The following is a 27,949-nucleotide window of genomic DNA, read 5'->3' as shown; positions in this document are numbered from 1 at the left end:
AGTTTTGACTAAATATTTTAACATCGAGGGGGAATCGAAACGAGGGTCGTGGTGTATGTGCGTGTGTGCGTGCGTGTGTGTGTGCGTGCGTGTGTGTGTGTGTGTAGAGCGATTCAGACTAAACTACTGGACCGATCTTTATGAAATTTGACATGAGAGTTCCTGGGTATGAAATCCCCGAACGTTTTTTTCATTTTTTTGATAAATGTCTTTGATGACGTCATATCCGGCTTTTCGTGAAAGTTGAGGCGGCACTGTCACGCCCTCATTTTTCAACCAAATTGGTTGAAATTTTGGTCAAGTAATCTTCGACGAATCCCGGACTTCGGTATTGCATTTCAGCTTGGTGGCTTAAAAATTAATTATGACTTTGGTCATTAAAAATCTGAAAATTGTAAAAAAAAAATAAAAATTTATAAAACGATCCAAATTTACGTTTATCTTATTCTCCATCATTTGCTGATTCCAAAAACATATAAATATGTTATATTCGGATTAAAAACAAGCTCTGAAAATTAAATATATAAAAATTATTATCAAAATTAAATTGTCCAAATCAATTTAAAAACACTTTCATCTTATTCCTTGTCGGTTCCTGATTCCAAAAACATATAGATATGATATGTTTGGATTAAAAACACGCTCAGAAAGTTAAAACAAAGAGAGGTACAGAAAAGCGTGCTATCCTTCTTAGCGCAACTACTACCCCGCTCTTCTTGTCAATTTCACTGCCTTTGCCATGAGCGGTGGACTGACGATGCTACGAGTATACGGTCTTGCTGAAAAATGGCAGCTACTTGACTAAATATTGTATTTTCGCCTTACGCGACTTGTTATGAGTTTACATAGGTATAGAGGCTGTTGCTCCCTTAACGATAAGCGAGTCCTCCGAAAGCGGCGTGTGGCTGCCTAAATGGCGGGGTAAAAACGGTCATACACGTAAAATTCCACTCGTGTAAAAACACGAGTGTACATGGGAGTTTCAGCCCACGAACGCAGAAGAAGAAGAAGAAGAAGAAGAAGAACGATAAGCGAGGTAAAGGCCCCTTTAGCATACACACGTAACGAACCCTCGCAGCTGTTTCTGCATTCCCTACGAGGAAACAACATTGACTACAAACACACAGACAAAGAAAGAAAGAAAGAAAGAAAGAAAGAAAGAAAGAAAAAAATAAAGAAAGAAAGACAGACAGAAAGACACAAAGAAAGAAAGAAAGAAAGACAAAAAAGAAGAAGAAAAAAAAGAAAGAGAAAGAAAGAAAGAAGGAAAGATAGAAGGAAAGAAAGACAGAAAGAAAGAAAAAGAAAAAACTCACTTGCTGGCCATTATGGCCAATGTCAAAATTACCATCACAGAAGATGACCCGTACATGTAATATCAACCTTCGCCTGAAAACTGAGGATTCAGGCAACCACTGAATGCAAGACAGAGTGCAAGAAACAAAACCTGTATAAAAAGACCTGCAAGTCTTCTGCGTGCGTTTTCACCACCACCGAATTCTACAATTCACTTATGCAAGCAGCCTTAGCAAACGTGGTTTGTAGAAATTGCAATGAGGGCTCTGTCCTGTTGTTTCGAAGTAAAACCATCGAGAATCCATACATTCTTTGACGATCACTTATATTATGAAATAAGATCATAAATAAACAGACTTGAAATAAATATCAAAATCTCCATGCCTGCATTAGAAGCTGTGTGGACATCAGCCAAGAACGCTGGTTTACATGGACAGCAGTTGTGCAAGACGTTTGAACCGGCATTTTGGGAGGGAACCAAGTACTGGGTCGGATTGTGAAGAGTGCCCCACATAATTTAACTTCAAATCTTCACAGCAGCTGTAGCCAATGCCATCACCATCAAGCAGCATATGTTGCTACGACGGCTCAACGCGAAGAATACCCTGCCAGTGTTTTCCCCAGACTCATAGAACAATCCGTCTGGATTGAAATTGTGTATGTAGGTCCAAATGTCCTGGCTACAAAAACATCGTTCTGTCACAAGACCTCCCACATGTCAAAACTATCCGACATTGACCTACAGGAATGAAGATGCGATCACCAGCCACAGTCCCAAGCATTCAGCAACAAGAAGGGCAAAGCCCATACGACTCACATGCTTGACCTTTACATGACCTTGACCTTCAGCTAAACCTAGCAATGACATCATACACTAAGAACTGCTTTACACATTTTTCCTACCAAAATACATGTGACCTTGACCCAAGGTCAAGGTCATCCAAGGTCATGCACCACAAAGCTGTTAATTCAAGACATAGGAAGTACAATGGTGCTTATTGGCTCTTTCTACCATGAGATATGGTCACTTTTAGTGGTTCACTACCTTATTTTGGTCACATTTCATAAGGGTCAAAGTGACCTTGACCTTGATCATATGTAACCAAATGTGTCTCATGATGAAAGCATAACATATGCCCCACATAATTTTTAAGTTTGAAACAGTTATCTTCCATAGTTCAGGGTCAAGGTCACTTCAAAATATGTATACAATCCAACTTTGAAGAGCTCCTGTGACCTTGACCTTGAAGCAAGGTAAACCAAACTGGTATCAAAAGATGGGGCTTACTTTGCCCTATATATCATATATAGGTGAGGTATTAAATCTCAAAAACTTCAGAGAAAATGGGAAAAATGTGAAAAATAGCTGTTTTTTAGACAACATGTATGGCCCCTGCGACCTTGACCTTGAAGCAAGGTCAAGATGCTATGTATGTTTTTTGGGGCCTTGTCATCATACACCATCTTGCCAAATTTGGTACTGATAGACTGAATAGTGTCCAAGAAATATCCAACGTTAAAGTTTTCCGGACGGACGGACGGGACGGACGGACGGACGGACGGACGGACGGACGGACGGACGGACGACTCGGGTGAGTACATAGACTCACTTTTGCTTCGCATGTGAGTCAAAAATGCTCTACGTCAAGAATACCCGGCAGAAAATAGCTGAGGTCATCACAGCATCTTAAGTTATTATCATCACCATGAATCAGATTTTCACCATTAACAGCTCCATATAAAGAATACCCTACGGAAAATAGATGGGGATCGTCACAGCTAATGTAACCATGGTTATCACCGGGAGAAGCACAGATTAGACATAACAGAGTCAGTGACAAAAGCTCTTTTTCGTGGGACGCAGTTGCAGAGTTCTACGTGTAAGTCATGTACAAGGTGGACGCCATGAAGAATGTAGCTCCAAATTGTCCAGTCAACTGTAACCATAACCACAGTGCAGCAACTGTTGGAAGTGACGGTTCCAAGCGCAGAATATCTCACAAAATATAACTGGAGATCGCCATAGCTAGCATTTTTCAGGCGACGGTTTCACACGAAGAGTACCTTACATACAATCATTTGAGACTATCCCAGCATGACCCACTGAAACCGTAGTACTGCACACGTTTAAAGTAACGAAGAGAACCTTACAGATAATTACTTGAGATCACCACAGCAGTAGCCACAGCCATCATCATCATGTGATCAATCTTCCAGGTGACGGCAGCATTGCCATCGTATCCCGTGACGTTCATGTAGACCTTCTTGCAGCGGAGATCCCAGCAGCCGAGCAGATAGCCCGCAGGCACGTCGATCCCGTCCACCTTAAAGTCCGGCAAAGACTCGTGGAAGATCTCCCCGGCGTCTAGGGCCGCGCGCGTCAGGTTCAGGCTACCTTTTTTGCCTAGAGTCTTGTCCGCCAGCAGAATGTGGACCTGGAGCCTGTTGTCGCTCGGGTTGTACGTGCTGTAGGTGAACCACGTGATTCCCTTGCTGTCCCACTCTGCCGTGGCGGCCAGGTGTTGCGTCATGTCGACCGCCCCCCTGTGGTAGTAGAACTCCTCCTCGCTCTCCCCCTGCCACTGCACTGCTCGCTTTACACGTAAGGTTCGGTGAAGGACGCGTTTTGAGGTCAGCGTGTTGAGAACATTGTCTTTCACGTTGTTTGTGTATGCTTCGTGAACGATGGCGGTGTCGTGGACGGATCGTTTGATGATGCAGTGGTCGTAGAGTGCACAGTGGGGAACCCAGACGCTGATGATGATTTTAGACATGTAGCTGTCCAGCGCCAGGGCTGTGGGTTTGGAGCACTGGCCCAGCACCTGCAGAGGAAAATTGGCTTTGAAGTTGTGTGGAATTGTGACATGTTCTCAACAGTCCAATCCGTTGTGTACAGTGGAAAGAGTGCTATAGGGGTAGTAGTGGGCTTTGTACTGTGGTGCTTGAAGACCATGTTCACCTCCCTCTCTGTTTGAACACTAGTTAACTTTTGCTAGGCTTTGTGTTACTATGTGTGTGTGTGTGTGTGTATGTGTGTGTGTTTGTGTGTGTGTGTGTTTGTGTGTATGTGTGTGTGTTTGTGTGTGTTTGTGTGTGTGTGTGTGTGTGTGTGTGTTTGTGTGTGTGTGTGTGTGTTCCTTATCTAAAGAGGCATAGAAAAATAAATTAATAAACAATAAAACAAAAAAACAAAACAATTTACACCCTAAAACAAAAACAAAACCCTGACAAACAAACAATACACCACGCTTCACGACGTTTACTACACTACACTGTTTCAATAGTCAAGTCAGCACTCACAACCACAAGCCCGTAGACCTCTTCCACAAAGTCTGCCTGGAAGGCGGCCCTAATGGTCCAGAAGATTGCCCAGAAGTCCTGGGGGCTCAGGGCACAGATGGAGTCGATGTTCTTGAAGGCTTTGACGTAGCACTCCGAGTACGACGTGATAGCCTGTGTCCTGATGTTCTGACACGTCGTCGTCTGGAAAGGCCGGATCAGCGAGACTAGGTCCACCTGGGGCCGAAATAATGCACAGCATGGATACTTTGAAAGTAAGAACACACTCGCACACACACACACACACTCGCACACACACACACACACACACACACACACACACACACACATATACACACACACACACACATATACGGACGAGGAGCACCTTAGGTACCGGTCATACGCAGACGGATCTGTGTGACTTCTGTACGTACGAAATCCACATTAGGTACCGTTTGGCTATACACAGTGTGTAACCCGTACGGACGAAGGCGTTAAGTACCTGTTTCCTATACACACTGATGGTTGTGTATAGTGTCAGTAAAGTGTGAATAGGTGAGGATGGAACTTTAACCGTCGATCACTTTACATGTATAACCTCAATTAATATGTTGCATGTTTTGCTTTTGATTTGTATGTTCCTTACTTTGTCATTTTGTTGTTTATGTGTATTTGCTTGTTTGCTTACTTGTCGATTGTTTGCTGGTTCGTTCGTTTACTTTGTTTATTTGTCATGTTGCTTTACTTGTTTATCATTTATTAGACATTTGTATTAGAAGTAAGGACCGGTTGTAAGAAAAGGCGTCGCCTTAAACCTCTATCCTTGAAAAATAAAGTTCCATCATCATTATTATCATCTCTCTCTCTCTCTCTCTCTCTCTCTCTCTCTCTCTCTCTCTCTCTCTCTCTCTCTCTCTCTCTCTCTCTTTTTACATTTAGTCAAGTTTTGTCTGTGCCGGTGTGCGTGCGCGTGTGTAGAGCGATTCAGAGTAAACTACTGGACCGATCTTTATGAAATTTTACATGAGAGTTCCTGGGTATGATATCCCCGGACGTGTTTTTTCTTTTTTCGATAAATGTCTTTGATGACGTCATATCCGGCTCTTTGTAAAAGTTGAGACGGCACTGTCACATCCTCATTTTTCAATCAAATTGATTGAAATTTTGGCCAAGAAATCTTCGACAAAGGCCGGACTTCAGTATTGTATTTCAGCTTGGTGGCTTAAAAATTAATTAATGACTTTGGTCATTAAAAATCTGAAAATTGTAATTAATTTTTTTTTTATAAAACGATCGAAATTTACATTCATCTTATTCTTCATTATTTTCTGATTCCAAAAACATATAAATATGTTATATTCGGATTAAAAACAAGCTCTCAAAATTAAAAATTAAAAATTATGATCAAAATCAAATTTCCGAAATCGATTAAAAAACAATTTCATCTTATTCCTTGTCGGTTCCTGATTCCAAATCATATAGAGTTTGGATTAAAAACACGCTCAGAAAGATAAAACGAAGAGAGGTACAGAAAAGCGTGCTATGCAGCACAGCGAAACCACCACCGCGCTAAACAGTCTCGTCAGTTTCACTGCGTTTTGCGCGAGCGGCGGACTACGGTCACTGTAAAAAAATGCAGTGCGTTCTGTGAGTTCCACAGCTTGACTAAATGTAGTAATTTCGCCTTAAGCGACTTGTTTGTTTTTTGTTTGTTTTTTAAATTGGAGAAAACCTGTTTCTTTTTTTTTTCTCTTTTTTTGTGGTTTGCATGGTTGTTTATACAAAAAGCAAGTGAGGAGCCATACATGGTTACTTTTTTTTCTCCTTTTCTTTTTTTTCCTTATTCTCGTCCATCCGCTCTCTCCCACCCCCCTCATAATATTCACAAACGTCATATATCACTTCACCTCATCTCGACTTATACATTACTCACATACTTCCAATGTACATTTCATTTTCCAATATACTATTCAAATCGTATCTATCACCATACTTATATTTACTAATACACATTTTTGCAATCAAAATAATGTGATTAAGTACCTTATTATTTTGGCATATATTACTAGGTTGATAACCAAACAAGACATCGTGTTCTGAGAATATAATGGACAACATTTTCCCAAAAGCTCGTCAACTTCTCACACTGCCCAAAACAGTGTTCAACATAATCAATGTGTTTACAAAATGTACATAATTTTGTTTCTCTAATTTTCATTTTTTTTAATAATATATTCGTGGGATAAATATTATGTAATATTTTCCATTGTAACAATCGCAATCTTTCTTCTTTTGTACATTTGCTTGCTAACAGCCAATAATTGTGATCTAGTTTAACCTGATATTTATGTAACCAAAATGTAACAGCGCAAGGCTCGCTCGCTTTGGACTGGACAATCAGCATGCGAAACTTTCTCGCGGAGGGGTTAATGATCACAGGGTTCCGTGTGTCAAGGTCATTATTGTGTTCGCCTGCTCGCGGGCTGGCTGTGTTTTTGCGAAGTGCAAGCGCTCGCACAGCAGTCTTTGCGCCGTACTAAAAAAATCTAGAGGGACTGTATCCTATCTTTGTGCACAGCTGGTTAAAAGGAATCATATCTCCGTTAACCCAAATATCTTTCACCGTATCTAAGTGCGCTTCTATCCATTTTTTTAAAATATAAGCTTTTATTTTTATAAACCACTTTTATATTGTTCCACAAACATTGATCGCCAAAGCGATCTTCTCTCTCATAAATCAATGCTTTATTATGGATTCATTTTAAGAGAACTTCTGTCCAAAAGTTTGATCGAATGCATTCAATACCTTGGAACAGTTTTAGTGGTGTTGTGGCTTTAAAACAAAGTAAATTTCTTCCCAATACCTGATAAAGACTCAATGGAATCGTTGTCCACGGTTCATGTTTTTGTTGTTGAAGTTTTGCTGCCCATGTGAGTAAAAAAGAAGTCTGCATATCGTGGACGTTTATCATGTTAATACCACCTTCTTCCACCACATTACACAATACATTTCGGCTTTTGTATTTGAATACTTCCTTTTCCAGAGAAACCTGAACAAAATAGTATTCAACTTATCGAGAACTTTAACAGGGGCAAGAAGCGCCTGCATAACGTAAACAAATTGTGAAACTAAGAAGGACTTAATAATACATAATTTGCCGCTTATACTTAAATTTCTTCTTGACTATCTGCAAATGATTTGTTCAACTTTTTCAAGTCTTTTGGACCAATTTTCCATAATTTCAGAGGCCGGGATGTCCTTTTTAAAACTGACTAATTCCCATGATTCCCTGGGTATTCCATTTAATATCGCAATATTTCTCTTGACAGTTTATACGCGATCCCAACCACATTGCTTCCGTTTTACTTTTATTTAATTTTAAGCGAGATATATTGGAGAAATCATCAATGATTTTCGTTCGTCATTTAACTGAGGAATATTTGAATTAAGAACTTTACTTTCAGCATCCTCCTCAACAAAATTCCCATTTTTATCAAACACGTTATTGTAAAATCTCACTTGCTCCTGTAACATTCCTTTTTTGCGTCGTTATTGAGAGCCATTTTCATCAATTAATCTGTCCATAAATTTTAAATTAGCTTTCACTTTTTCCATATTTAAAAAATATAATATCCCTCCACATGCACAATTCTATATAACATATTACAACCAAATACAATAGCAAATAAGCAAAAAAACATGGTTTGAAAGGGTAGCTGTATTGGGTTTTTTTTCGAACGATGTAAGGATCACTATATCCCGCCAAACCGCAACACGGTGGCCTAGTGATAAGGCGTCCGCCCAGTGAGCGGGAGGTCGTGGGTTCGAACCCCGGCAGGGATTACTAAGACTTTAAAATTGGCAATCTAGTGGCTACTCCGCCTGGCGTCTGGCATTATGGGGTTAGTGCTAGGACTGGTTGGTCCGGTGTCAGAATAATGTGACTGGGTGAGACATGAAGCCTGTGCTGCGACTTCTGTCTTGTGTGTGGCGCACGTTAAATGTCAAAGCAGCACCGCCCTGATATGGCCCTTCGTGGTCGGCTGGGCGTTAAGCAAACAACCAACCAAACAAACAAACAAAATATATCCCGCCAACTAGAGTTATTACGGCTTGTTGATTTTGCTGATATAAAAGTCATTTTTTCTCACTTCATTGGTGCAAACAGTGTAATTTTGTGTTGTAAATTTTATTGATATGCAATTGTTGTTATATTTGTAAGCATAAGAGAGAGAGAGAGAGAGAGAGAGAGAGAGAGAGAGAGAGAGAGAGAGAGAGAGAGAGAGAGAGAGAGAGAGCGAGAGAGAGAGAGAGAGAGAGAGAGAGAGAGAGAGAGAGATTTTTCACTCCATCAAAGTGTCTCCTTTTGAATGCTAAATATAAGTCAGGGAATACGTCTAAAAATGGCATCCAAATTCCAGGAAATATGTATATTACCTGGATATTTTAGGGAATATATATATTCATTGAGTGAAACAGGGAATACGTATAAATCAAATCTCTTATATTATTAAAAGCTGCATCAAAAGGTTTGCAACATTGATATCGGGACTACACAAAATAGAATGTTTATATAATGGGTGGTGGTGGATAATGCTGTCTGGATTAAAATATAAAAAGAGGTAAACAGGTGGCGAACTGTATTAAGTTTCACTGACGGTCTAGTCTTCAGTGACAGTGCAAATAACAAATCAGAGGTGATTCTTGCTAATCATCAAGCTTTTATTTATCCGTATGAATTTAGCAATGAAAAACGGATTGACAATTAAGGTTAAAGAGAGAGGAAGGGAGAGAAAGAAGGAGGGGGAGAGAGAGGGAGGGGGAGAGAGGGAGGGGGAGAGAGGGAGGGGGGAGAGAGGGATGCGTGGGGCTGGCGGTGGGGGTGGGGGGCCGTGGAAAGGAGCAGCTAGTCGTAGAGCGGTTCGACTCGCGCAGTGGCTATACATTACACGGTTCGCGTGCCATCAATTAGAACGTCGTCAAGCAGGTATCCCGCTGAGAAACCTACTGGAGAGCTAGAGAGACAGCTGGACGCATTCCTTGTTTATGGTCAGCAGATTAATGTACTGCCACACTGAGATTGAAATCGCAGAGGCTTACATCGGACTGGGTGGCCGAGTGGTAACGCACTTGCGGAAGAGAGAGGTTGCGAGTTCGACCCTGGGTCAGGGCGTTAGCAATTTTCTCCCCCCTTTCCTAACCTAGGTGGTGGGTTCAAGTGCTAGTCTTTCGGATGAGACGAAAAACCGAGGTCCCTTCGTGTACACTACACTGGGGTGTGCACGTTAAAGATCCCACGATTGACAAAAGGGTCTGTCCTGGCAAAATTGAATAGGCATAGATAAAAATTTCCACCAAAATACCCGTGTGACTTGGAATAATAGGCCGTGAAAAGTAGGATATGCGCCGAAATGGCTGCGATCTGCTGGCCGATGTGAATGCGTGATGTATTGTGTAAAATAAATTCCATCTCACACGGCATAAATAAATCCCTGCGCCTTGAATATGTGCGCGATATAAATTGCATAAAATAAAATTAAAATAAACAAATCCCTGCGCTTAGAGCTGTACCCACGGAATACGCGCGATATAAGCCTCATATTGATTGATTGATTGACATCCTCGTATAGTCACAGTATACTGACACCAGTCCTAGCATGATAGAGCGGCTGTCACTATAGGTGTCTCTCTTTGTGTGTCTGTATTATATTACTTGTGATTAAAACAAAAAATGCCTGATGGGAAACAAATAGAAAAAAATGTTATGACAGGGATTCCCCTAATATTTCCGAATGTCATTTCTACAATGACGCTTTAAATAACGTCTTGATGAAAGTTGGTTGACGTGAAATGTGGCTTGAAAAAAAAAAGAGCATTACAACCTTTAACGTAATGCAGCAAGCAGAGAATGCAGAGAATAGGGAATATTATCTGTCATAGGGGTACGATACCAGTTAATCACGTTTAACCGAATGTTTGGAGATTCGAGAGTGGAAGATAAGTAGAGTGATATATGGGGGGTGTCATTATTGAAGAGAGAGAGATGGAGAGAAAGGAGAGTTGGGAAAAGAGAGAGTGTGTGTAAGAAGGTGAGAGACAGAGGGCGATGGGGAAAGGTTGAGTGATCATATGAGGGGTGTTGTCAATATTAGAGAGATAGAGGGGAAGAGAAGGAGAGAGAGAGATGGGAGGGTGAAGAAAGAGAGAGAGTGTGTAAGATGCCTCCATAAGAGATGTAGCCTAGAATAAAAGCAATATCTCTCGATACATGTATTATTTCTCTTAACATGTAAGTTATTGTTCGTAGGCCTAATATGAAAACAATAATTTTGAAGTCTGAATCCAGTATCATTATTTTGAACTGTTTCGGTCTATATATACAACGCTTCCGTGTAGCATATATATCTTTCATATTCTCTTGGGACGGGCCAGGGAATGTGTTACAAACTAACGCTTGCTTATATCAGCAAGCCCAGTCAGTTCTAGCAGAGGGAATGAAATACAATTATGCTCTAGATTGGTCTCTAGGTACTCTACGGAATGTACGCGAGTAGTAACATATGATAGCGGTCAGTGGATCAGTTACCAACATTCCTACTGACATCTGGTAGTGATTTAGTCTTGATGGTGATCGGTGCTTTCCTTCGTTAGCCACTGGACTTGTCAGTTACATTTTGACGATTATCTGAGCGACCCCTTTTACAGAAAATTCAAATATCAACCGAACCCATTCATGGAAGATCAAATAGGATGTACATTAGGTCCCTAATCACGAAGAGGGTCACATAGAAACTCGCTCAAATATGTGATTTTTCTTGATACATTCTTAACTAATCTAAAAGATTGGAGTTTTCCTAACAATACACACACACAACGTATTCGTTTTGGTAACAAAAATAATGATATGGCATGTATCAATAGCCGGCATGTGATAAAGGGGTAACAAAATAATAATTAACAAGTGACCATAATGATCCTAATACTTTCCGTTTATCATCTCGTGCTGTGGTTGTTGTTTTATTATTTAAAGTCTTCGTCTCGGGCTGATTGGTCCTGATATGGCTCAAAAGAGTCCGCTGGACCGAAAGCAAAAATCAAGTAAAGTATCTGGGGCTGATAGAACATATGGACCCTAACGGGTGTATGGTCAGCAGTATATTAAAACCCTTCATGGCCGGATAATATGGTACCTAGGGTCACCAAAGTTCAGAGCTTCTCGGCATCGACTCCGATGAGCATGCTTCCTAATAGTGGTGTCAACAGTTTTATCAGTTTTGGAGAAAAGTGGGTGCAAACGAAAACATTTAAACCATGCCTGACGGGATAATGTTGGCACTAGGATCATCAAACTACAGAGCAAATCAATATCAATCACCACAAACTGGGGCCTTAAATTCGGAGAAAATAACTGTGTCCTTACTGGAGACAATTGAGTTTGTTTGTTTGTTTGTTTGCTTAACGCCCTGCCGACCACGAAGGGCCATATCAGGGCGGTGCTGCTTTGACATATAACGTGCGCCACACACAAGACACAAGTCGCAGCACAGGCTTCATGTCTCACCCAGTCACATTATTCTGACACCGGACCAACCAGTCCTAGCACTAACCCCATAATGCCAGACGCCAGGCGGAGCAGCCACTAGATTGCCAATTTTAAAGTCTTAGGTATGACCCGGCCGGGGTTCGAACCCACCACTAGGCGCCTTACCACTAGGCCAACCGGACGCCTTACCACTAGGCCAACCGTGCCGGTTAGACAATTGAGTACATGTATACGAAATAGCATTTCCTGGCGGGATAATTTTGAGTGACACCAGGGTCATCAATCTGCAGGACATAATTATGAGCGTTTATTCCCATGGACCTCGAGCTCATAGCCAAAGTGAGTTTCAATAGCTTTACCCATTTGGGAGAAATGAGTACATATATATGTTAGTCATATTGAGAACAGACACAAGTCAAACGGGATAATTGCACTATGATCAACAAACTACTTCGTTTGAATGCAAATGTGTTGTTGTTCGTCACCCAGAGGGTGGACGTTTGCGTTTGTTCCGGTCAGTCTATATGTCACAAAAGTCACTAAAATATCACTCACGTGAACTGTCAAGACGCAAAATAGATAAGTTGGTAAATTGCTCTCCTAACGTGACAAAACGAAAGTGTCCGAGGCAGGAGATTGAATTCCATTGGCGTTGTTAATTTAAAAAAAAAGCTTACTGTGTGACGCAGGGGTTTGTCGGACCTGTTCTTCTTAGGGGTTGGGGAGGGAGGAGGTGTTGCGTTGTTGTTGGGTTTTTTTTGGGGGGGGAGAAGAACATTGCAGTTATGATAAAAAAAAATTCTGTCAATATTTGTCCCGCGCTAATCTGTGTGAAATCGCTTACCGTTGCCAATTATAATTCATATATTAATACAGGTACTGGTAGCCTCAGTCACACGAAATTGCTAATTTCTGTGGTACTGGGCAACTTTCACGTTATTCCTTTTGCATGGGCATAGTGGAGGCCACCTCGATCAGGACTGGCTGAGTCTAATGTGTTTATTTTTTAATTAAGTGGGTTTATTTGAACATTAAATATTTTTACCTACCGCCGGAAGCCCTTAGGCACCCCTGAAACTCGACATGCAGCCGTCCGGGATAAAACTGCCCGAGAATCCAATAAACACTTTAGACAACACAGTATCATGTCAAATCAAGTTTACTCTCAAACCTATCAAGTTGTTATCGTTGTTACTTATTGGAATGGCAAACACGGGAACATCCATTGCCTATGGTTTTTGTAATGTCATAGCTGTATTTTTCCCTGAAACTTTTGCAAATTATTTGTAGGCCAGTTGGTTAGGACACTCTTGCTTCATCATGTTCTAATCACGTACGTTCGAATCCACGCGGTGTCACATTTTTTCTCCCTTTCCCCTACGCTACATTACTTTTCAGGGAATGTGTGCTGTTCATTGTTATTTTATTTTACTGATACGTTTTTTATAATTTAATTCGTCACCCAGCGGGAACGTTTGCGATTGTTCCATTCCGTAAGTATGCATGTATGTATGTCACAATATAGGAACTGCGATAAATCCTGAACCGCTAAGTATTTTTCAACCAAACTTTGTAGGTAGATGTAGACACACGATAGCCTATTGTGTGCAACATTTATATTGGATATGTCAAAGGTCAAGGTCATTACGGGGCCCGATGGTCAAAATACATAATCAGCCATATCTCCCAAAGTTCTGGGAATATTTCAATGACACTTTTTTTATTACATACTCTGAGGAAGGGTCTACAAAATAGCAGTACAAAATACCAAGTCACAGCGAGAAATGTTTCACAAATTCGAGTTAATTTTTTTTTAAGTTGAAGGGACTAATGTGCTGCGTCTTCATGTTCAATTTCATAAAACATGGTTGGCTGGTTCCAAAGTTATAAGGGTTTTAGTGTTTGATTCTCCAATGCATAAACATCCATATCTCCCAAAGTTCTGGGAATATTTCAATGAAACCTTTTTTATTACATACTCCGAGGAAGGGTCTACAAAATAGCAGTTACAAATTACAAAATCACAGCGAAATGTTTTTCGCAGAAAATCGAGTTGATTTTTTTCTCTTTTGAATTCATGAAGGGACTAATGGCCTGCGTCTTCATGTTTAATTTCATTAAAAAAAGAAATGGTTGGCTGGTTCCAAAGTTATAAGGGTTTTTACCATCATATGTGTGGTTATCATATGACTGATAGTTAAATAAGGCTTCGCTGATCAGGGGAGCTAATCTACTCCAATCACCGTCGCTTTGAAGCTATGAATACAATAATAAATCAGTCATGATTCAGACAAGATAAGTCGACCATTGCAACAATAATAGCAATTGATCATGGGATGGATTCACATAGACACTTTAATATCCACACCATCAGTGATTAATGAAAATCATAAAACATTTGTTACATCCCGTGAGGAGCACGAGTATTGCTAGTGATAATAATAATAAACATTTAGAATCCGAATACTTCCTAATGCAAGGAGCCCTAGTCGTTTACATAAACCGAAGATGGGGAGGTAGAACTTTTCTCTCCATTCTTCAATGCTAGCGTTCTTGGCCAGGGCACGGTAACTTGATCCCAACACGAAAAGGAACGCTGAAAACATGGTCCTGTGGCTCCGCGAACCGGTGGTCAGCATCTGACTTACAGTGCTAGCTCGCGAAGCCACGGCGAAAGGGCTACGGCTGTAACCCGATAACGGCATCGGCTGATAACAAGTTCACGCTGATATCAATGGCCTTGCTGCATCGCCAATTATCCTTCTGAGGCTCGGGCACCCCGCTGCACCAGCCTCTCCTTTCACCTCTACTTCTGGTGGCCCAATCGGAGGGAGGTTCCTCTGCCAGCCACCGATGCTGGTTGCTTCGCCTTTTCGTGATATTTGACCTCCTTGACCTCTAATAACATCTAGCCTTGTGTAGAGCACTTGCAAATTGGCGATTTATCACAAAATCAGGACTATCTGTATCATAATGTAAGACAAGTACTATACACTTATAACTTTTTTCGTATTTTTTTGTTGCTGTTTAATTTTATTATTATCATAAAACTATTAATATTATAATTAAGTTCTCATGACCCACAATCTTGACAATAACTGAAGTAATGACATCAGTGACTATGCCTTGAAGCTCTTGGACAACATTCAAGTGTGTGATATTTATTCTGATATTACTGACAACCTTGAAAAATAACTGTGAAGTAAAACAGCACCCGAGACTATTAGCCCTGACGTATATTTGACAATGTTCAAAAAATGTTTCTGCTACTATGGGAATAACTGAGGTAATGGCGTGAAGTAATTAATATGTGTTGTTCATAAATGTGTAATATTGTGTTTCACTATGGCTCTCACTGATTGTACACGAGGGTCCATAACTCTACAGTCTCGTGCCCTGTTCCCCACTGACGCTGCTGCTCCATTTAGCGAAACAGTCATGCCTAGTGAGTTAGATAACCTGCAGACAGCAGCGGCACCCCCCACCCCCCACCCCCACAAATAAACAAAGGGACCATAAGGACCATTAAACCGCCCGCTTATTACCCCACCCCTGGAATGAAGTAAAAGAAGACCCCAAAAATAAATACAAAATTAAAAAATAAAAACACCTGCCAAATTAAAGAAGTTTGTAACATGAACTATAAAAGATGATTAACCAACAATCAAAAAACAAGAGGAATGGGTTCAAAGGGATCCCTGCGTCACATTTCACACACAAAAAATAACATGAGATTTAACCCACGGCAACCTTGGAGACCACAGGCGAACATTGACATACCAACTACGCCATAACGGGTTACAATTATAGATTGCGCTCACAACTGTTTTTGTCTGCCTTTACCTCGCGGGCTTTTACGGGCTATGTAAGGATCATTTTGTTTAACTTCAACTAAGAACTTGATTTACAGACACATTTTTAGCGGAAACACCCTGAATTGTTTCAACAGAGTTGAAGGGTCGTCTTCTGAGTATGTACTACAAACATTTTGATTAAAATATTCAAAGAAGTTTGGGAGATCTATTGATGTTCACGTGTATGTGGGGTTATGGAGTCGTCGAGTCGAAGACTGTGCGGAAACGGTACGCCGATTACATCATGTTACATATACACAATCTATATACTATGGCTGTGTAGCCTAATCACAATTAAATTGGACGTGCACGAACCATACATTTTAATATTTTGAACCGAGTGACACCAAATGCTTTGATGTTCGAGTCTGTACTTTCAAGCAACACAGCATGATTCATCCCATGTGTTTTACACCATAAGTGTAGCAGAAGTCCCTATACAATCTTCATGTATCATACCATTATATAATCTATGATATATATTAATTATATATGTATAGATAAGGCTATACACTTATCATTGCTTGCATTAAACCAGACAAATAGAGACAGACAGAGATAGGGACAGACGGAGAGACCGACGCGGAAACAGATAAATAAAGACAGACAGGAGGAGAAAGAGAGGGAGAGAGAGGGAGAGATCTAAAGACAGAGACAGACAGCGGTAACAGCATCAAAATACATCATTTAACAACGATATCTAAAAGCATAATACTATTGGTGGTATATGAAGAAAAGTATTGAAAGGAGTGCCTGGCGGGATAATAGTAGGACTACGAATATAAGTTTTAGTTACAATCGTGTGAAGCCATCTTTGAAGGCATACGCACAGATTCAGCTCATTTGACTCTAAAACATCCGTTATCTGAGTACGGACAGTAAAACAGAAGGACTGCGTGACTGTATAGCATTCTGTATACATACTAATTATGCTTATACTGTCTTATACTGTTTAAAACGTTCGCCAGAGACGTTTCTGTTTAATTTTGGTAGCACCTATTTGAGCCTCGTGCTTTTGTGTTTCTTCATCTTGCCCTTTCTATTGTAATTCGGACTTGCGTACTTCTCTTTTTAACTGTCAATAGACACTATACAGTGTTCGATGAAACAACGCATCAGTTCAGGCGCAGTCAAGTCCAGACTAGCCCCTGTCAGTCACTCCAGTACACGCGTTCGGAATGCACGACATAGCGTGCTTGACTCGATACGGTTAGTTAAACACTTCCCCTCTGCCTTCAGGTAACTTGACACTGATAGCGCGGCGGGGAGGTAGCTCAGTTGGTAGCGCGCTGGCTTTGTAGCCAGTTGGTCGCTATCAGCATGGGTTCGATCCCCACGTTCGGCGAGAGATTTATTTCTCGGAGTCAACTTTGTGCAGACTCTCTTCGGTGTCCGAACACCCCCGTGTGAACACATGCGCACGAAAAAATCCCACGTTCACAGCGAAAGACTCAGGGCTTGGAAAACACGAAGACACGCATGCATCATCTCTCGTCTCCGATTATAATGATCGTATTTCGATACTTTGACGAGACAAACCCAATGCTGGTGTGTCGAAGAAGACAGCCACAGCGGGCTTGTTCGAATCAAAGTATCACACCATAACTTCAACGTATTACCAATACCTGTCCCAATATAGACCAGTTGGTCTAAGAGGACGTTAAACCCTAAAAGTCAGTCACACTGATAGCCGAAGGCGCAGCTCCTTTGCCCAGTCCATAAAACAAGAGGCACATACAACACACGCACATGGGTAGAGGAGACGAAATAGGTGAATAAGAATAATCAGATATGTAATAGCTTTACTGCATTATAACAAACATTTAGGTGTTAATGCTGCTATTTTAAATTAAAGCCATGCTTTTGTTGTTTAAACTGTGGCGTCATTTTCTGGTTTTGTTTTTGTATCCGGGGTTGTAAGAATTTACATGACAAATACAGGCATGTGATCATGCAGCCGAGTTGCAATGAGAAAGGCAACACAGATTCAGGCAGTTCGAGTTCATCATTAAAATTGTCTTCTGTTGGTCTTTGGCATGGTGCGTGTCAAGACCTCACATCCATGCTGGGAAGAAACCCTAGGTAGTGGAAGGTTACCGCTGTTCTCCCCTCACACTGTCTGTAACTCTCACGGTCCCTCTTTCTCCCCCTCCCTCTCTCTTATCTTATAATAAATTTAGAGTACAAATATATATCTCTCTTTCCCCCTATCTCGATTTCTCTCCCTTTCCCTCCTCTCTCTGTTTCCCTCTTTCCTCTATCAATAAATTTAGAATACGAATGTTTCTCTCTCTCTCTGTCTCTCTCTGTCTCTCTCTGTCTCTCTCTGTCTCTCTCTCTCTCTCTCTCTCTCTCTCTCTCTCTCTCTCTCTCTCTCTCTCTCTCTCTCTCTCTCTCTCTCTCTCTGTCTCTCTGTCTCTCGCATCCACTCTATGGGACTCTGCAAGTGATAATTCCCTAAAGCTACTCAGCAGATTACACAAAAGAGCGCTAAAAGTAGTATTACTCAAACAGACTACTCTCACCGACTCAGACTACATCAACATAGGGGTCCTACCTCTGAAGTCAAGAATGAATTACAACAAAGGAATAATGATGCATAAAATTATGACAGAAAATGCACCCGAAACCATTTGCTCAAAGTTCTCTTTGAAGAATTCGCACCACTTTATAAAACTAAACACTCCTCTTCCTAGGATAGACCTATTTAAATCAAGTCTTGTTTATTCAGGAAGCAGCCTCTGGAACGCTCTTCCGGACGCCCTGCGGCAATCCACCAACACAGATTCTTTTAGAACCAAATATTCTTTCCATTTAATGAACTCTATGAACAAATAAACTTGATTGGTATGTTTTCTTTGTATACAGTTGTTCATTATCGGAATTATGGTTTATTGTGACAAAATCACGAAGATTTGGCTCTGTAATACATTGTTTTGCTGAGCTAATGTATTGTTGGGTTACTTTCCGTTTATCTTCATTGCTTTACACCCAATTTTGAACACTACCTTATGATCTACAATGCTTCTACATAATGCGCTTCATGTACATAAACTTATATGTTCTACCATTAATGTTTTTATGTAACCTTTTTTTCCCTAGTCATAGTTATAGTAAAATAGTTTAGTCCCTCTTTAGGGCGAGGGCCAGATGCAAAAAAGCATACCTATGCTTATTCTTGTCACCCTCGAAAAATAAAGATTTGTCATTGTCATTGTCATTGTCTCTCTCTCTCTCTCTCTCTCTCTCTCTCTCTCTCTCTCTCTCTCTCCCTGTCTGTCTGTCTCTCTCTCTCTGTCTCTCTCTCTCTCCTGTTTAGAATGCAGTGAACGTTTCGACATTTATAATTGTTACAAAACATGTTTGGAAAAAGAGAAATACATTGAATTAATCGAAGATATTAAGTACAGAGTTGCTCTTACTCGTTTCCGCGCAGGAGTATCCGAAATCAACGCTCACAAGTTTCGGTACGCACCAAACCAAACGACAAGAAACTGTCCTCTCTGTACAGCTGATAAAGAAGATGAACACCATGTTGTATTTTTATGTCCCTTTTATCAAGACCTTCGAGCAAAGTATTTGACAATCTCGAACTCTAAGACGCTGCAACAACAACTTGTGTATTTCTGTGGCAGTAATGAGGATAATTTGATGAACAGCTTCAGCAGATTTGTGTTCTTCATGTTACAGAAGAGACGAACCCTTAGAAATCAGGTTCGGTGACATGTCATCAGGGTCTTAATGTATTTGTTGAATTTTATGCGTGACTATAATTTATAACTGTGCAGATACTATTGCTGTTATTTTAACCACTATTGTAAGGGGCTGTGGCCTTAGACAATTAAAGATTTGTTCTTGTTCTTGTTCTCTCTCTCTCTCTCTCTCTCTCTCTCTCTCTCTCTCTCTCTCTCTCTCTCTCTCTCTCTCTCTCTCATAATTTATTGATAGTGATACTAATAGTATTCCTTCTCCCCTCACGCTCTCTGTATCTCTCACGGTCCCTCTTTCTCCCCCCCCCTCCTACCTCTCTCTCTTATCTTATAATACATTTCTCTCCTCTATCAATAAATTTAGAATACGATATTATCTCTCTGTGCCTCTCTCTCTTACTGTCGTTGCGCGCGCACGCTTATTATGAGGTAAGGGAGGTAGAGGTAGGGGGGGGGGGGGGGGAGAGGGAACGTGAGCTAGAGACGGAAAAAGTGAGGAGAGAATACTATAATATATATTATGTAATAGAGAGAGAGAGAGCGAGAGAGATATAAAAGAAAGAGAGAGAGAGGGAGAGAGAGAGAGAGAGAGAGAGAGAGAGAGAGAGAGAGAGAAAGAGAGAATATGTAAAGCGCTTAGAGAACGTCAAGCGCTATATAAATCTCCCATATAAATAAATGAAGGAGTGAGAGAATACTATAAATATATTATGGAAGAGAGAGAGAGAGAGAGAGATAGAGAGAGAGAGAGAGAGAGAGAGAGAGAGAGAGAGACTGACACAGTTTAATTGAATATGGGCCTACAGCCCCTTTCAATGGGGGGTACACATAAATCACAGGAAAAAAATAGAAAACATGATATATAAACGTATGCAAAATACACTGGTTTGTTCCAAGCTTTCCTCTATCAATAATCTAGCACATCAATGCTGCCTAATATATACATACAACCGAGAGAGAGAGAGAGAGAGAGAGAGAGAGAGAGAGAGAGAGAGAGAGAGAGAGAGAGAGAGAGAGAGAGAGAGAGAGAGAGAGAGAGAGAGAGAGAGAGAGAGAGAGAGAGAGATGTCTAATAAAGTTTGTTTTTAGGCCTGTATAATGTTTACTATTCACTTCACTATTGGTCATTCTTTGTAAAAGATTGTTTCTACTCAGTTATTTACTGTCAATGATGCTTGAGACACAAGAGAACGATTGCTGTTATTTTTAAATCTGCAGTGAGAACTTTTAGGTTGTGTGTAAAAAGTTGGTTCTGTACGTATATTCCATACGTTAAGTACCTTTGAATCTCAAACCGCTACTACTTGACAAAATGATGAGCCTTATTTACAAAAATAGTTCAAACTGTCTGTCTATGGATGTCTGAATTGATTGTGCTGTCCCGATATATACAGGTCGAAATAATATGGCCACCAACATCTCTATGTCTGTGTAATAAAACCTTGGAACCGCAGGCGACGTTAAGTACCGCTATGTCCGTACGGAAAGCACTAAGTACCGCTATGTCCGTACAGAAAGCACTAAGTACCGTTGGTCAAAACACCCGACTACTCCCAATTAGGGCTAGGTTTCTACTCAGTTATTTGCTGTCAATGATGCTTGAAATACAAGAGAACGATTGCTGTTATTTTTAAATCTGCAGTGAGAATTTTTAGGTTGTGTGTAAAAAGTTGGTTCTGTACGTATATTTCATACGTTAAGTACCTTTGAAATTCAAACCGCTACTACTTGACAAAATGATGAGCCTTATTTACGAAAATAAAGGATCGTAGTTCAAACTAACATGCCTACATATAAACAGCATAAACAACACACAAAAGTATTATGTACATGGGTTTTAACATCGCAGGTACTTAGCGCGGTACCTAGTGCAGCCAAGGTCTATGCACGGTACCTAAGGCCCTCTCATACGGACATGCCGGTACTTAGCGTCAGCCTCGCACACACACATACACATACACACACACACACACACTAACAGAAACACACTAACACACTCTAGCACACACACGAAAAATCAAACGAAAAACCAAGCAAAAAACAACGCAACATCCAAACAAAACAATTAACTCCTCCCCTCGATCCCCTCCTCCCTCAAAAAAAAAAAAAAAAAAAAAAAAATTCAACGACAGCCTAACAACACAACACAAAGTATACTTTAAACTAGAGAATAAAGTCTAAAATGATTACAAACCAATTCAACCAGAAATTAGATTTAAATACCCACCTGAAGACATCGTCTGACGGCGTTGACCCACTCCTGGGCACTGGAAGACAAAGCAGTGTTTTTCTGCTCGTGCATGCGACAGAACTTCTCGCCATAGCGAATCCCGTACTGGTCGTCATCCTTGGAGCTGTCTGCACACTGGAACTTGGTGTTGAGACAGTCGCTGAACCACCTGCAGTCAGATCCGTCGGGGCTGTGACCACAAGAAATGATAGGATATTCAGAGGGTGGACGTCTTCCGTTCATTCCAATTGATCTATTTTCTGAGACCGTGCAAAGGAGGCGGGTTGCACATATCTCTTGGTTACTCTTGTTGTCATGTAAAAAAAACCAAGTCGTGTAAGGCGAAATTACTACATTCAGTCAAGCTGTGGAACTCACAGAATGAAACTGAACGTAGTCCGCCGCAAGTGCAAAAGGCAGTGAAAGTGACGAGTCTGTTTGGCGCGGTAGCGGTTGCGCTGTGCTTCATAGCACGCTTTACTGTACCTCTCTTCGTTTTAACTTTCTGAGCGTGTTTTTAATCCAAACATATCATCTGTATGTTTTTGGAACCAGGAACCGACAAGGAATAAGATGAATAAGTATTTAAAACGATTTCGAAAATTTAATTTTAATCATAATTTTTATATTTTTAATTTTCAGAGCTTGTTTTTAATCCAAATATAACATATTTATATGTTTTTGGAATCAGAAAATGATGAAAAATAAGATACACGTAAATTTGGATCGTTTTATAAAAAAATATTTTTTTTACAATTTTCATTTTTAATGACCAAAGTCATTAATTAATTTTTAAGCCACCAAACTAAAATGCAATACTAAAGTCCGGCCTTCGTCGAAGATTGCTTGGCCAAAATTTCAATCAATTTGATTGAAAAATGAGGGTGTGACAGTGCCGCCTCAACTTTTACAAAAAGCCGGATATGACGTCATCAAAGACATTTATCAAAAAAGAAAAAAACGTCCGGGGATATCATTCTCAGGAACTCTCATGTCAAATTTCATAAAGATCGGTCCAGTAGTTTACTCTGAATCGCTCTACACACACACACGCACACACAGACACACATACACACCTACCCTCGTCTCGATTCCCCCCTCTATGTTAAAACATTTAGTCAAAACTTGATTAAAATGTAAAAAGCAGATCACTGCTCACTCTATTACCCTCGTTAAATAAAGAATAGTTATTGTCGTTGTCATTGTCATCTCGAATCTGAACGCTTGCGTCCCTTTCTTGTCTTTGGAAGATCAAAACTACATGATAATTATGCCTCTGTAGTCTTCTTGCACATTGCATAAATTATTATGATCGATACTCCTCTGCCAGGATAAATCTGGAACTGTTCACTGCTGGCTAATTTTCTAGTTCTGTACTCTATCTCCTATCACAGAAATAGTTCACTGGTGACACATTAACCATTCTTTGCTCACATCTCAGAATAAAGCTTGACATTTGCTGGCCGTGTACACGAGAAGGAGAGTACCTTTATCCACATATCGCCCTGTTCCTTGTCGTGGAACGATTTTGTCTTTGATATATCTTGTACATTTTCTAAAAGCGGTCCTTGATTAAGCTCGAAGTCGACTTTGCGAAGAATTCGCGAAGTGTTTTTTTTTTTTACAGAAAACTCAGTGATAACGCTTCGCGCGGCCAGCTTCGCGAAGTCGACTTCACCCAGTTAATTTGAGGCTTAATTAACACAAAGCCCAAAATTACCTACCTGGAACACTTATCGGATAGAAGCGTGTTAGTCGGGGCAGTACCTGCCAGGCTGCAGTTACAAGGGCTGTGCACTTTCCCGTCGTCCTTGTTGTACAGTTCCAACACGCACGGGTAGTAGCAGTACTTTCCGCCTTGCGGACACTGCTGTTTACCTGTCAAATCAAACCAAATCAAATCAGATCAAATCAAGGGATTGGGGGGGGGGGGGGGATTAATGAATTGCTAAAAAAAAACCACTGGCTGCATTCATAAATTCAATTTATCATAACATTCCAACTGAGCACAGAGAGCACTATACGTTGTACATTTTTTACCCACGAGAAGTAGCTCGACCTCGCCTTAAAAATACTTTCTAGTATTATAGTTACAAGCATTAGATGGACAGACAGGCAGACAGACAGGCAGACAGGCAGGCAGAAAAATTCCTGAAAAAAAACGAACAGACATACAGAAAGACATACATGGAAAAGTCATTTTGAACTCAAATAGACAGTCTGTTAGACACATAGCCTGAGAGAGAGAGAGAGAGAGAGAGAGAGAGAGAGAGAGAGAGAGAGAGAGAGAGAGAGAGAGAGAGAGAGACAGAGAGACAGAGAGACAGAGACGGAGACAGAGACAGAGAGACAGAGACAGAGACGGAGACAGAGAGACAGAGACAGAGATACAGAGACAGAGAGACAGAGACAGAGTTACAGAGGTAGCTATTAACAGAAACAGACAGTCGTCACACATCGACACAAGCATAGATTTCTTGAAAGACAGATAGTCATGCATGTCACGAACCTTTGGACTTGAACTCAAAGTATTCCGAAGTCAGACATGAAATCCACTGGGGGTCATCATAGGTTGGTAGATCGGCGCATTCCACTACACCGACGTTTCCACTGTCACAAGCTGCTGACGTCAGACCAAACGTGATAACAGTGAGGACCGCATAGATGCAAATGGATGCCGCCATCTTGCTCTGTAATTCAATTTAATTCAATTCAATACAACTTTATTATCTGAATGTAACAAACAGAAAAGGTAGGCCTACATAACATCAAATGAAAATGTATAGGTTTCGCAGCTCACTAGATGCAAAAATATTCACCGATGGACCGCAAGCTGAGGTGAAAATGTTTATTGAAATGAGATAGACGAGACATGTTAACTTTGTTAATCCATAATATTACGTCCAAAAAACACTTTATTTTTGATCGTGTCTGAGTCTAAATCTAAATCCCACAAATCGTATGCCTGTTGTAGTAAAAATAGCGCATGCCGGAGAATGATAATCTTTCGCGTTTTCCCCGATTTCGTCCTATTTTGAATGTGGAGTTCTTCTAAATTCCAACATGATTGTGGTGGCGTGAACCTCGTTTGAAATAAATAAAAACATATGTTTATAACACTGATTAAAACACACACAACACAACTTTTGCTTCCTGCCATAACCAAGAAACAACATTCCAAGTTAAGTGTCCATCTTTCGTTATTATTTGTCTCGTGTACACCTTTTTTCGTCCACTTGAAAGATCATTATTAGATCGAGATTCTAGTCAATGTTTCGTTTTGTTGTAAACGCCCATACACTTACCTTTTCTTGTTGTTTTTCATTACATTTAGTCAAGTTTTGACTAAATGTTTTAACATAGAGGGGGAATCGAGACGAGGGTCGTGGTGTGGGCCTATGTGTGTCTGTGTGTCTGTCTGTCTGTCTGTGTGTGTGTGTAGAGCAATTCAGAGTAAACTACTGGACCGATCTTTATGAAATTTGACATGAGAGTTCCTGGGTATGATATCCCCGGACGTTTCATTTTTTCGATTAATGTCTTTGATGACGTCATATCCGGCTTTTTTTAAAAGTTGAGGCGGCACTGTCACAACTTCATTTTTCAATCAAATTGATTGAAATTTTTGTAAAGCAATCTTCGACGAAGTCCGGACTTTGGTATTGCATTTCAGCTTGGAGGCTTAAAAATTAATTAATGACTTTGGTCATTAAAAATTGCAATTAACATTATTTTTTTACAAAACAATCCAAAATTACGTTCATCTTATTTTTCATCATTTTCTGATTCCAAAAACATATAAATATGTTATATTCGGATTAAAAACAAGCTCTGAAAATTAAAAATATAAACATTATGATTAAAATAAAATGTCCGAAATCGATTTAAAAACAATTTCATCTTATTCCTTGTCGGTTCCTGATTCAAAAAACATATAGATATCATATGTTTGCATTAAAAACACGCTCAGAAAGTTAAAACGAAGAGAGGTACAGAAAAGCGCGCTATCCCGCTCAGCGCGACCATTACCGCACTATTCTGGCTTGTCGATTTCACTGCCTTTACCACGAGCGGTGGACTTACAAAACTACGAGTATGCGGTCTTGGTGAAAAAATGCAGTGCGCACAGTTTTATTCTGTGAGTTCGACAGCTTGACTAAATGTAGTAATTTCGCCTTACGCGACTTGTTCTTGATTTTGGAATATTAGCAGTTTCGGACTTTTGATTTAGAGAAAGACAAATGTGACTTACCGACAGCTTCATATTGTTGGTTGTTCTCACGTGTTCCCGTTCTTCCTCAGACTGCCTAGTCAGAGGTGAATGTTCAGTTCAAAGTCAAAAGTGTTACGACCACACTGTCATACAGTGTCTTTTGATCCCAGTCTTGAATAGAACTTGGCCTGGATATGAAGAACAATTCTATTGAATACAAATGTGTGCTTCTCAGTCTGTTCTTGACATTTTGCCAAAACAAGTGTCCCAACAACAAGGAAAATGATAAATCAAGTTTTGAATGGTAGTACAATAGTCTCAGACGTGGATTTGAAAGAAAGAAAAGAAGAAAGAAAGATTTGGAAACGACCACGCAATGACAAGTGTAGCTATTCAGCTGGAAGAAAAATATCCAAGCCCCGTTCAATAGGATCAGACGATATCGATAATCTGAAAAGAAAAAAAAAAGAAGAAAAAAAAAAGAAAGAACAAGTCGCGTAAGGCGAAAATACAATATTTAGTCAAGTAGCTGTCGAACTCACAGAATGAAACTGAACGCAATGCCATTTTTCAGCAAGACCGTATACTCGTAGCATCGTCAGTCCACCGCTCATGGCAAAGGCAGTGAAATTGACAAGAGGAGCGGGGTAGTAGTTGCGCTAAGAAGGATAGCACGCTTTTCTGTACCTCTCTTTGTTTTAACTTTCTGAGCGTGTTTTTAATCCAAACATATCATATCTATATGTTTTTGGAATCAGGAACCGACAAGGAATAAGATGAAAGTGTTTTTAAATTGATTTGGACAATTTAATTTTGATAATAATTTGTATATATTTAATTTTCAGAGCTTGTTTTTAATCCGAATATAACATATTTATATGTTTTTGGAATCAGCAAATGATGGAGAATAAGATAAACGTAAATTTGGATCGTTTTATAAATTTTTATTTTTTTTTACAATTTTCAGATTTTTAATGACCAAAGTCATTAATTAATTTTTAAGCCACCAAGCTGAAATGCAATACCGACGTCCGGGCTTCGTCGAAGATTACTTGACCACAATTTGAACCAATTTGGTTGAAAAATGAGGGCGTGACAGTGCCGCCTCAACTTTCACGAAAAGCCGGATATGACGTCATCAAAGACATTTATCAAAAAAATGAAAAAAACGTTCGGGGATTTCATACCCAGGAACTCTCATGTCAAATTTCATAAAGATCGGTCCAGTAGTTTAGTCTGAATCGCTCTACACACACACACACACACACACACGCACAGACAGACAGACACACATACACCACGACCCTCGTTTCGATTCCCCCTCGATGTTAAAATATTTAGTCAAAACTTGACTAAATATAAAAAACATCAAGAAACGACCATTCTTTAAAAAACGTAATCATTGAGCCGGAAGTAAAATCACCATCCAATCTTATGTTATGGAATCAGACGACGATCTGGGGAAAAGAATACAAAACAAGTCGCGTAAGGCGAAAATACAATATTTAGTCAAGTAGCTGTCGAACTCACAGAATGAAACTGAACGCAATGCCATTTTTCAGCAAGACCGTATACTCGTAGCATCGTCAGTCCACCGCTCATGGCAAAGGCAGTGAAATTGACAAGAGGAGCGGGGTAGTAGTTGCGCTAAGAAGGATAGCACGCTTTTCTGTACCTCTCTTTGTTTTAACTTTCTGAGCGTGTTTTTAATCCAAACATATCATATCTATATGTTTTTGGAATCAGGAACCGACAAGGAATAAGATGAAAGTGTTTTTAAATTGATTTCGACAATTTAATTTTGATAATAATGTTTATAT

At 40.2% G+C, this 27,949-nt stretch overlaps 1 protein-coding gene across 1 annotated transcript; it reads right to left on the bottom strand.

The window, feature by feature from the left end:
- Positions 1–12: 12 nt before the first annotated feature.
- On the bottom strand, positions 13–27,485 carry LOC138969472 (uncharacterized). Its single transcript, XM_070342263.1, has 6 exons — positions 26,169–27,485; positions 24,426–24,606; positions 23,641–23,794; positions 21,914–22,106; positions 4,597–4,812; positions 13–4,118 (listed from the first exon to the last, which is right to left on the bottom strand). Exons 1-6 carry the CDS (start codon positions 26,178–26,180, stop codon positions 3,444–3,446), a joined length of 1,431 nt encoding a protein of 476 aa, XP_070198364.1. The 5' UTR covers positions 26,181–27,485; the 3' UTR covers positions 13–3,443.
- Positions 27,486–27,949: the final 464 nt, after the last annotated feature.

The sequence above is a fragment of the Littorina saxatilis genome, linkage group LG6, assembly GCF_037325665.1.
Source record: "Littorina saxatilis isolate snail1 linkage group LG6, US_GU_Lsax_2.0, whole genome shotgun sequence".
NCBI classification, from domain to species: Eukaryota; Metazoa; Mollusca; class Gastropoda; order Littorinimorpha; family Littorinidae; genus Littorina; species Littorina saxatilis.
Note: the sequence above shows the minus strand (reverse complement) of the source record. Positions and strands in the feature narration are given on the sequence as shown.